The sequence below is a fragment of the Lycium barbarum genome, chromosome 10, assembly GCF_019175385.1.
Source record: "Lycium barbarum isolate Lr01 chromosome 10, ASM1917538v2, whole genome shotgun sequence".
In the NCBI taxonomy this organism is placed as follows: domain Eukaryota; kingdom Viridiplantae; phylum Streptophyta; class Magnoliopsida; order Solanales; family Solanaceae; genus Lycium; species Lycium barbarum.
Window position 1 is genome coordinate 10,630,444 of NC_083346.1, and position 12,420 is coordinate 10,642,863.

The 12,420-nt window shown below is 35.3% G+C and overlaps 2 protein-coding genes across 3 annotated transcripts; one reads left to right on the forward strand and one right to left on the reverse strand.

Annotated features, from left to right (window-relative positions):
* Positions 1-2,000: 2,000 nt before the first annotated feature.
* LOC132612709 (uncharacterized) lies at positions 2,001-2,787 on the forward strand. The gene is made up of 2 exons (XM_060326813.1): positions 2,001-2,276; positions 2,332-2,787. Exons 1-2 carry the CDS (start codon positions 2,001-2,003, stop codon positions 2,785-2,787), a joined length of 732 nt encoding a protein of 243 aa, XP_060182796.1.
* Positions 2,415-9,201, reverse strand: LOC132614229 (F-box protein At3g07870-like). Of its 2 annotated transcripts, XM_060328639.1 has the most exons (3): positions 9,040-9,201; positions 7,157-8,124; positions 2,415-2,982 (listed from the first exon to the last, which is right to left on the reverse strand). In XM_060328639.1, the coding sequence occupies exons 2-3, from the start codon at positions 8,119-8,121 to the stop codon at positions 2,928-2,930; spliced, it is 1,020 nt and encodes a 339-aa protein (XP_060184622.1). In that variant the 5' UTR covers positions 8,122-8,124; positions 9,040-9,201; the 3' UTR covers positions 2,415-2,927. The 2 variants fall into 2 exon arrangements, with proteins under 2 accessions (XP_060184622.1, XP_060184621.1); XM_060328638.1 differs by lacking the exon at positions 2,415-2,982 and having other exon boundaries at positions 6,734-8,124.
* Between the last annotated feature and the right edge of the window lie 3,219 nt (positions 9,202-12,420).

Sequence of the window (12,420 nt, forward strand, 5' to 3'; positions counted from 1 at the left end):
GAAGTATATGCACAATCACAACAACAAAATATCGCATACATTTATGCACATCTTTTGAATTACAAAACATACCAGAGGTGCCAAAACATTCAGAAAATCAAAAAATGTTTGTGTCGTATCATCTTCTTTATGTGTCAATTGTTCCTTTCCTCCCAGATTGTCTGAGTGTACAGACACAGACAAGTACAGCGTTCCAGACGGCCTTGTGTTTCTTTGTCAGCTTCATACCAGCTGCTTGTAGTACCTCCTAAATCAACAACATGGTCCATTTAACTTCAACCAGAAAGAGAAACATTTGTGATAGCTCAGATGCGATGGGCGGTGCAAATAAAGCAATTGATGTTTTCTGAGTTACTGGAGCAAAGGTAACATCTCTTGCATTAGGTGTAACCGCTTTTCTGTAAATTCGCCAGTGCCAGATGATCATTGAGCAATGTTGTCCATACAAAATCAAATGACATTGAGTGAAGCCTTACATTTCTATTTACGTTTCCATTGTCAGTTGTGGAAATGGAGGCTTGAAGTCAAAAGCCAATTGCAGGACGTGATAGAATAGTTATTATTATCATCTTCCTTCCAGAGCATTCTGACATGATCTGTTGTATGAGAAGGAGCTGCGTACACTTCGAAATATTTCATCAATAATGTATGAAACATGTCTTCATTAACAAGTTCAACAACCTAATCTACAGAAGAGTATTATAATAACAATAGAAACATCGATCTATAGTGAGTGGTGCTATATATTGTCAATGTAACACCTTTGTTAAATGTAGTCAAAGTTTCTTACTTGATATACAATTGTAGATGTTAAAATAATCATTCTTGGGGTGAAAAATGTGATCAGATAGTTCATGATTCTGTTCACGATCGGGGCAAGAGATGCACATAAAAATGAAAAAAGTAGCAAATTTGCCAGGATCCCGCTGGAAGTAAAATAAATAGCAAAACTTTTAATTTTTATGACTGGTAGAAACTGATAGATACTTGATCACGTGAAAGGGCTAATCAATATCTACGAATGAAGTAACCAAAATACACACACATACATCACGAGGTCTCAAGTTTAAATTCCAGTGGAGGAGCCGAGGAGTCGGAATTTTCATTAAGAGTGTTCAAAAATAAAAAGTAAAAAGTAAACACATGAAAAAGCCAAAGAGGTTCAACATTTGATAAAAAAAAATAAAATTATCCTTAATATATGCTATCCCCTAAGCCTGGTGGGAGGTATCAGGTACCCGGACACCATTGATATAAAACAAATTTAACCTTATATACGCTCTCCCCTAATCCGGGAGCAGATCTAATATTTGAGGTTTATGGATTCTGGTGATCCTAGTTTTCCAGCAAACCCACAATTTATTTATGCTAATGGGTCACAGATATGTACGTATTTGACCCAAAATTACCAGGATTTGGGTATTAAATAAATACATACATACATAAAGAGTATGATCTAAGTATTGGGTAAATTAAAGGAACTTACAGCTTGTTGAAGGAAAATTTCTGAACTTGTGGATTATTTCGCCTCTATTCAATTATGTTTGGATTAGAAATTGATTTTGCTGATGTTTCGGTTTATATACACTTAAAATAGATATCCTTTTCCAATTGAAAATAAGAAAAACTAAAAATAATCACGTTTTAACCCCCAAAGAAATGACATAAGTATTGACCATATCAAATATGATTTTATTGTAAGATATCATTTTATATATTCTTTACTCTGAAGAATCACATCGTTAATACTCTGGAAGATATGGCTCGATATAGTGCAAGATATACGGCTAGAATCATGCTTGTAATTATGTAGGTATTTGTGTATAAATAGTCTCTAGTTCATGAATTGTAAATCACAAAATATCTAGAACACATTTCAAGATTCTTGATTTATCAATAGTTGTTATGGTATCAAGAGCCTACTTTTTCCCCCTGAAATTGTTCCACTTCTTATACTTTGTTGCTACTTGCTGTCATCAAGTTCTCTTTTATTCTTCCAAATGGTTTCACATTCTCATGAAGATTTGTCTACCAAATTTGATGGAAAAAACTATCCTATGTGGGAATTTCATTTTCGTATCTTTGTTCAAGGGAAAGACTTGTTTGGAATGTTGGATGGATCAAGAACTGATCCAAACAAAGATAAGGAAAAACAAGTTTGGCATGCTAACAATGCTCGTGTCATTTCATGGATACTCAATTCCGTACACGCAAATGTTGCATTGAGTCTGCGTCCGTTCAATCTGGCATCGAAGATGTGGAAGCATTTCAAAAAGGTATATGCTCAATGTAAGCATGCTCGTGATTTTGAATTAGAATATACTCTTTCAGAATACAAGCAGGAAGACAAAGACATTCAGAGATTATTCGGGACTTATGGCAATCTGGTCAGAACAGGACCAAAGTTTTGGAGGAAACCTTTCTTCCACAGGTCTCAAAGAAGTTATGCTGGAGAAGAAGAAGACGCGGGTTGTTCAATTTCTCATGAAATTGAGACCTGACTTTGAACCTATTAGAGCAAACATTCTTAACAGAGAAACTCTACCGGACATTGATGTGGTTTTCGGAGAACTTGTACGTGAGGAGACCCAGATGAATACTCAAGCAGCCATGGATTCATCCTACACAGTTGACACGGCTATGTATGCATCAAAGGTAAATTCTACACTCAGAATTCATTTCAAAAGTCTTGACCACAATGCTTTGAGTGCAAAGAGTATGGTCATATTGCATCACATTGCAAGAAGAGAAATATATGTATTTATTGCAAGAAGCCTGGCCATATAATTTTGGATTGCAATCGATCCCCAAACACGCTCCAAACCAAGGACAAAGTTTATCAAGCAGCCGAAGCTTATATGAGTCGAGCAGTGATCACACCACCATCTGCCTTGGGTCCAAGGGCACTTCAAAAGATGATACAAGATTCAGTTGCTACTGCTCTCCCAATGGCTATTATCAATGCTCTCACTGTTGCCTATCCTGGTAAGAAATTAAATAAGAATTAAAAAGTTTGGCATATAGATTCAGCTGCTTCTAACCATATGGCAGGAGATATCCATAATCTAAACTCTTTATCAACTCTATCAGAAAATCATCTTGTTGTCACAGCCAATGGTGATACATTACCTGCCTCCGACATTAAAAATGCATCTTGCTTCACTAATGTACTTTATGTCCCTAAACTTACTACTAATCTTATTTCGGTTGGACAATTGGTGGAACAAAATTGTCTTGTTCTTTTCTCACGTTTTGGTTGTGTTGGTCAGAATCTGGAGACAGGGAAGGTGATTGCTAAGGGTCATAAAGTTGGGAGACTCTTCCAGTTGTACATGTCAACACCTCACCATGCATATTTTTTGTCTGCCTCTAAAGAGGACATCACCAACTCAAATAAATTGTGTTACTTGTGGCATCATCGTCCTGGGCATCCACATGCTCAAAAGCTTTCCTATATGTTACAACATTGTCTTCATTTGAATAAGAAATCATGGGCTTTGTCATCAAAATTACCTTGTGAAAATTGTGCTAAGTCTAAAAGTCATCAACTGCCTTTTCCTTGTAGTACTACTTCATACAATTCTACTTTGATTTGGTTCACAGTGGTGTATGGGGTCTTGCACCTATTTCATCTAGATTGGGGTATCGATATTTTATTTTGTTCATTGACCTCGTCTCACGATATACTTGGGTGTTCTTTTTTAGAAACAAAAGTGACGTTCCTAAACTCATAAAACAATTTGTCACCTATGTCGAGAATCAGTTTAACAAGTGAATAAAAAAAATTCGATCTGACTCGGGTGGGGAATACATGAAATCTGAACTCATAGATTTTTCAAAGATAGAGGCATTATTTTGCAGCACTCTTGTCCATACACAACTGAGCAAAATGGGATTGTAGAAAGAAAAAATAGGCATGTTCTGAAAACCACATTAGCTCTTCTCGATACATCAAATGTTCCTAAAATATTTTGGGTTGAAGCCATTCAAACTTCTATTTTTTTAATAAACAGACACACTAACACCATCAACAAAGATGATAGTGCATATTCCATTCTTTTTGGTAAACTCCCTGATTATTCCCATCTAAACGTTTTTGGTTGTGTGTGTTTTGTCCATTTACCTAGACATGAACGTCATAAATTATTTGTCAAAGCCGTGAGGTGTGTTTTTCTAGGTTATAATGATGTTCAAAAGGGCCATATTTGTTATGATTCTTCTAGATGATAGTTAAAGGTATCTAGACATGTGATTTTCGTTGAGCATATGTTTGCTTACCCTACAACCTCATCAACAACATCTGATTCTCTCTCCTTTTTGTACAAGTTTGAGAATCAACACGTACAAAGTCACACAGCTCCCAACGAGGACCCTACTGGCATTACTGATGATCCTGTTCAATCTGATACATTCAAAACGGATGATTCAGGTAATAGTACTTCTTCACCGGGTTTGTCCCATACCTTTTTCACTCACTCATCTGACAACAATACTGATTCTAATGGCGAACATGTATCAAATGAGCAAATAAATCCTCCAATTGCTACTTCCTGTCACTCTGAACGTAAAGCATCTGCCCCGGATCGATATGGATACCAGTGTTTTAAAAGGCGTTTTCGAGGCGAGCCCTGGGGCGGGGCGTATCAAAAATGCCCCTGGGCTATGGGTCGGGGCGAAAGTCTCCAAAGGCGTACGCCCAGCAATTCGGGGCGTACGCTCGGGCGTTTGGGGCAAGTTTTTTTTGTTGGGGCGTGTTGGAGCGTAAGCCCAAAAAACTTCTTCAAACTAAAACGAAATTTGTTAAATAAGTCCTTAATATAATGCCCAAATTCTCAAAAGTCAACATGTAATTACTCAAATGTTTTAAAAAGGAACTGAAACATTAAATTTAAAAGTCAAGACCCTTTTTTATTGTTAGAATGCCTAATATATATTCTTTTCCAATTATTTATCTTATCTTCTACTATCTCAAAAAAGTTTCGAGCAGTCACTTGTATTTGCAAGTAGCATATAATAGATTGTTCTAATTAAGTTTTTTGTGGGGGTGGAGCATATATATATATATATATAGTCCGACTATATTCAGATTCGCGCCGCGTAAGACCCCATTTGGGGAGAAGCGGTCCCTACTAAAAAAATTTCCATACCCAGAGCTCGAACCCGAGACCTCTGATTAAGGGAGGAGCAGCCCCTCAGTTGCACCACATTATGAGTAGGAAAAAAAATAAGATGATTTAAGTTAAGCTGGCAATGTGCTTATTCAAAAAAGTAACAACGTCACTGAATCCCAATATCCCGTAACCCAAACCCAAAATATCAAACTCAGATAATTTTTTCAAATTTAACCAAAGAAACTACGCATTTCTTTATCCAGCTTTGAATTTATATTTATTACCTTGTAAATGTGATTCTACTTGATCATTGTGATTTTTATGATTAGTGCTATAAATTACTCCTTCCATCTGAAAAAGATTGTTTTACTTTTCTTATTTATCCGTCCCGAAAAGATTAACACATTCTATATTTAGAATAAACTTTATGAGATGATGATTTACAGTCACATAAATATCTAAAACTTGTTTTGGACTACATATTTCAAAATTTGGTTTTGGAAGCTGTCAGAACTTTAACGAGATGATCTATAACCACACAAATATCTTTGGCTCTTTTTAGACCCCAAGATTAAAAACAATTCTTTATTTCTTAAACTCCGTAACGAGTCAAACTACATCATATAAAATGGGACGGAGGGAGTCCTTTGATTTATTGGACCTCACCACCAGTTGTCTCTTTATCTGGGTTTATAGTAAATTACTTCTTCGGGTATATGTGGATTTCGGACGCTTTTTTTGAGTATCTTCTTGAAGGAATATTTATCAGATAACTGAATCCTTTGGATGGTTTTACGTTTATTATAAATTATATATATTTCATAAGTGTTAATCTTTGATAGCGTCGAGGCTGTAAGGACCGAGATATTTTATATCAAATGATCCATGTCGAACAAGCCAAAGGTTTGCACGTACAGATCAACAGGGAATCTCCTTCTGTTATGTATAAGTGACCGGTCATCCAACTCTTCTCTATTCCTTCACTACTCTGCAGTTTATTTCTATTTTCTTTTTCGTTTTCCAGTTAAAATGACGGTTAGATCAAGCTCATCATGTTGTTCTCCATTTTCCAGATGTATCCGGGTGAGACAAAGTTGATGCGAGCTTCACGAAATAGAGTCAACCCAAGTCTGAGTGGAGGAAAGGGATTGCAGCAGCTTGGCCATGGCCAGATTACAGAAGACCAATTGCTATGTAATGTGTTCAGGTTTTGTATAAGCAAGAGAATAATTGCCCTTAATATACGAGGAGGTGGCGGAATATCGTGCAAGTGTCTTAACATAAAATTCACTTTGAGATGGGAAGCACTTCATTTAAAATCTGTTTCATTCTTGGGTCAATAGGCAAAAGAGCAGTTGATAGAGGTGTGTCCATATTGACAATATATTGATTTTTGTACACAATTCTTTGCACCTTGCAAAATCTCTCTGGGAGTATACGGTTATTTGTGCCTTCTAAGTTACATTCTACTACCTAAACATAGTATTATGTAATATTTCATTCTCGCAGTCACCTATTGGAAGAGCGATGGCAACTTCACAAGGCCGAATTGCTTGGAATGAATATTGTATATATGTTGTCCAATTGTCATTGCTAATCACATGTTAAAAATATTTACTGCAAATTATATTCACTTAAAGCAAGCAAAAGTTCAAGTTCGTAACAACCATCTAGTAACAACTAGATGGTTTCATTATACTACCAACACAACTAAAAACACCACTTGATAACTAAACATACACTAGAATTAGAAAGGTTAATAATAATAAGAACGGGGAAGTTAGGCTATTGCCAGGAAACTCTTCATATAAGGCGTGCACGTATATAACGACATTTTTTGTCGCGGCATTTCAATTTTCTTCACAGTTCTATGATATAAATGATAAAGAAATAACCCTCCATCAGCCCGCAAGTGAAGCAAAAGTTCACCTTCTTGGATGTTCAAAAGTTTTATCAGACTAGAGCTGTCGCCAATACGCGATTGCATTTCCATGAAACACAAACAAAAAGGGAAAAATATCTTATCAAAGAGATTAACCTTGTACCTTTTGATCCACGCCCTCGTCTCATAGTCCTCCAAGATCCATATATCCACAGCATACTCGGGGACAAGCAAGTTACAGAAAGACAAACAATCATCCTTCACCAAAAGAGTCATAGTTCGATGCACTTGCTTTGACTTGCACACACAACTTCCAGGATGAGGCATAGCAGAGAGTTCTTCTTTATCCATTCTGAAAACCATTATTCCATTTTCACAAGGAGGAATATTTTTCCTTTCTAAATCGTGGTGCATAATCCAATGCAATGCTCCATTAACTACTGCCGGATTGTCACCGGATGACAAAAAGTTGAAAGAGGAGGACGAACGGATTTTCCTCCTCGTCTGCGTCTTGAAAGTATATATAAAATATTGACAAGAAGTGCCTCGTACTTGCGCGTAAAGAATTCTGAATTGTCTTGTGTATGGACAAAAGTACAGAGCGCATAAGTAGCCGGGGTAGAGTGTATGTTGTACAGTTACTTCCTCTTGTGTTATTGGGTTGAAAACATAATAAGTTGACTTCCACCTTAAGTCACCAAACAGAAGAACTCCTTGACAAGAGTATAGAAGAATAAGGTGATGTGCGTGGGGATTATTAATCATAAGCTCAGGCCTAAGATGAAATTTCTCGAAGACGGCCTTCTTCTGCTTCCTCTTGCTTTCACCAAAAACATAAAGATCCTGTCCGTGCTTGGCAAAATGATCCTGTATGAGAAGCATGGGTCTACTAGCTCTACAGAGATCATCATGTAAGGTGGTAAAATAGTCCTGTGATGAGACCAAAGCTCTCCAATGCCTACAAACCCATCGACATCTAAGAAAAGAATGTGGGGGAAGCCTACTCAGAATATCGATGATGAGACAATCGGGCAAACATTCAAAAGTTTCACCATCATCAACTCTACATATTGTATGAAGTAGTGAACCCAACAGTTCTGTAGTCCATGTGAAGCATTCAAGTGCCATGACCTATAATATAAAGCAGAAAATAAGATAAACAACGGTTGTTTGGTATGACAACAAAATATGTACTGATTCAGAGACGGATCCAGGATTTAGATTATGTGGGTTCAATCTTAAGAATTTTACAAAGAATTGAACCCCCACTTAATAAGCTAGATCCGCCCCTGTACTGATTGATCAAAAGAAAGATTAACCTTTATACTGAGATCCTCCAAAATTTTGAGAGAGGGATATAATAATGAAAAAAGAAGCTTAAATCATAAAATATGGACCACGGTCGCACCCAAGGGTGCAACCTAGACACCTAGTAATCAATGAAGTGGGCGGAAAACATGAGGGTTCAGGTAGTCAGGATCAAATATTAATCCCAGTAGATAGGTGATTTCTCCTCATTTACATAAGCTTTGGTGAACAGAGTTGTCCGATATATGTGCTGGTGAGAGAATACGTATCCGGTGAAATAGTCAGGTGCGCAAACTGGCCCGGGCACCATGGTTATCAAGAAAAAAGATATGGATCATAATTAAAACTTTTAATTTTTGAGACTAGTAGAAGTTGATACTTGTTTGATCACCTGAAGGGGCAAATTAACATTTACGCTAAGCAAAATACGCACATGTACATAACGAGGACTCAAGTTTAAATTCCATTTGAGGAGGGGAGGTAGAGATTCAAAAAATAAAAAATAAAAAGTAAACAAACGGAAAAGTCAAAGAAGTTCAACATCTAATATATACGGATAAAAAAAATTTAATCTTATATAAGCTATGTAATTTTCCGGTGAAGAGATTTCTGACGGACCTCCTTCCATCCCCTAAGCCCGCCCCTAGTGGGAGGTATCACGTACCCGACACCATTGATATAAAACAAATAAATACATAAAAAGTATGATCAAGTATTGGGTAAATTAAAGGAACTTACAGCTTGTTGAAGGAAATTGCAGAGAGGAAAATTGAGGAACTTCTGGATGAGTTATTTCACCTCTGATCTCAAAGGAGTATTCAATTATGCTTGGATTAGAAATTGATTTTGCTGATGTTTCGGTTTATATACACTTTAAATAGATATCCTTTTCCAATTGAAAATAAGAAAAACCCCAAAAAAACGACATACTTTTGAGTTCGTTTAGTTTGGTTTTCAATTTTACAACACCAAAAATATTTTGTTCGGTTAGCTATTTAAGAAAAAAATGAAATTGTTATAAATATTATTCAATTATGGATGTCTATCTTTAGGAGAAACTTTAGGGTTTGTGACTTTGACACCAAGTTAATTTTATCCTATAAATAGAGATGTTCTCTTCATTGTTTAACACCCCTAACAAGAGAAATAAAGATATGTCCTCTCTTCTCCCTTTCTCTACAAATATTCGTGTTCTAATTTTATTATTTTGTAACACGTTATCAGCACGAGGCTCTAGCCATCATCTCGAAAGTAGGTGATAGTCTTCCTAATTTTTATCTCGCATATGATTCACCCGGTATGTTTTTGATCTTTACTACTTCACCGTGTTAAGTTTACATGTTATGATTTTATCTGGCAGTCTCAAAATTCCTTTGTTTATACGGACACTATATGATGATAACAATTAATCGGTTAACCTGCTAAATTTACTGTTTTCTTAAGTTTTCAGTGAGTGATTAATTAAACTTATGCTATAATATGCCAAACTTTTATAGTGCAATAAATTTGGTATGCTTCTTGTCAGACTAATATAGAATGGCGTTAAATATGTGATTAATGTTTCATAGATGTTCACTCCAACTATTTATTTATAGACTAGTGAAGCTAAGATCTACGTTATTAATAGTTTCATCTACAAAATGCTTTTCTTCGTTTTTGATCAATCAAGTATGGTAATAGGTACTACCACATGTATGTAGATTGAATGTACTTCCTTTGATTTTACTCATTTATTTAAAATCATGGTCTATCTAACGTGAAAACAAGGATGACAATTATGTGATCCATATATTTATCACTGTGTGGATACTTAGAATATATTGCTCAATGCCTATATTCTCAATGCCTTAATACCCTTAGTGATCAACAATGAACCCGCGGCTTTGGTTAATTAAAATTTCTGTCTAATATTTTATACTTAGTTGGTATAATAAAGATTAAGGATCTGTTATCGTCTCTAAGAGATTAACGAAGGAAACTGCTGGTACTTAGAAGCACTGAAACTCTGGTAGAGTTCACAACAAATATATAACCATCAGAAGTGAGAATATTTTTATGACCTTATTGTGATTATAAAGGAAGATATGTTAGAAATATATTCTCTATATTTATGCCTCGATCTGCAGTATTCTTCTCTTAGTGGAGGAAAACAATTCAAGTGTGATGTAATTAAGGTATGTTTACCGTTTTTCATGAGATCCGGTTTTAGTAAACTTTGACAAACAATTGTGGTGTCTATCTCAGGTAAAGTGATTTGAGCCTTTGCTCATTATTGTTGGTGTAATATATTTTTTTTATTCACTTCTAAGGTTACATGCTATGTTTATATATTAGTATGTCATGGTTAAGTTGATACGTTTCTTAGAGTGACCACCAGAAGTGGCAAGTCTAAAGTATCAATAAATTTATCTATATTCATGATCACCAGAAGTGATGATTTATACATAGGCCTATATATCGTGGTTTATATTGGAAATATGTTAGAGAAAAATCTCTACATTATATGCATACCTCGATTTGCTCCCGAAGTAGCAATATTTTAAAAAGGTTCTAAGCGACCATAATTTTTCATGGTAAGACACGTTCATATGATTATGTTCTATTCTTGAAGAATGAGAACTTTTGATAAATATTACAAATACAGATCCAATCCCTGAAGTGATCAATGTGATGATATTTAGTAAAGAATATAAATACATACCTGTGTTTTTGTTGTGAAAATACCACGTCTCACCTCCAGAAGAGATATAGTAATTGAGAAGAAATATTCTAATACTCTATACTTTACTCCCGAAGTAGTAAACACTGAAACTTACTCCTGAAGTAGTAAACTCAGACATCTGCTCCCGAAGTAGCAAACTCAGAAATCTGCTCCCGAAGTAGCAAATTTTGAACTCTACTATTGTTTATCTCATGACACCAATAGCGTTTAATTAAAATTCTTTTATGATACCAGCAGTATCTAAAATATATTTGATAGAACAAAATCAACTAAGGGCACCAGAAGAGCTGACTATTTATCTAGAAGATTATGACATCAATAGTGTCCAAACAATATTTGATTATGGAGAATAAATTAAATACTCCTGAAGAGCTTGTATACCATTACGTTATTCGTTCGAGATTGTATTATATGAAGTTGTTATGATCGAAATAAGAGTTGTAATAAATTCGAAGTTTACTAAAATTGTAATACAATATAAGCATGATGAAATCACATGTCACGGTAACCAGAAGTTTATCGATCCGAAAAAGAATTCATGTCATAGTAAATCAGAAGTTTACTAAAACAAATAGCACATGGCGTGGTAAACCTGAAGTTTACTAGTATAGATAATTTTATCAGATGGCATGAGCAATTTGTTCATCCTGATTCAAATATGATGTGCAGATTGAGTATTCATATTGAAGAACTAGAAGATTCTTCAAGAATTTATTTTTGTTGCTTGTTCTCATGATAAGTTGATTATATTGGCAAATGTTGGGATTGAATTTCCCAAGTTCTGAAAAAATATAAAAGGTAAATATGGGCCCGTTCACCTGTTATGTGATGTCTTAAATAGATGCATCGATTGACGGTCACATGTGTGTTTATTGTCAACCCGCAGTTTGACATATGCGGAGTTACTTGCTCAAAATAATTGAGTTGAGAGCACAATTTTCAGATTATGTAATCAAGATAATTCATCTTGTTAATGTTGGTTGACATATGCAGAGTTACTTGCTCAAAATAATTAAGTTGAGAGCACAATTTTAAGATTATGTAATCAAGATAATTCATCTTGTTAATGCTGGTTTATATCAAAGCTGGTTTGACGTTGAATGCCTCTGATAAATAGCTAAACCATTGCTTATCAGAACAAAGCTTCATGTGCAGGTCTGAGATATGATATATTGTATACAACATCACTTGTATGCTTCAAACCAATAAATTATGATAAATTCCCCCCTCACAATTGGTTTAGGGTTAGGAACCAGATATTTCCATCTAACAGTTTTTATGTGTGGTATATGATTAATTAATCTACCATGATGCACAAAGATGGATTCCCCCAAAGAAGATGGGATATATGTTAGTTTTTCTAACATAAGGGGGAGAGAATAAGCAACTAATGAATA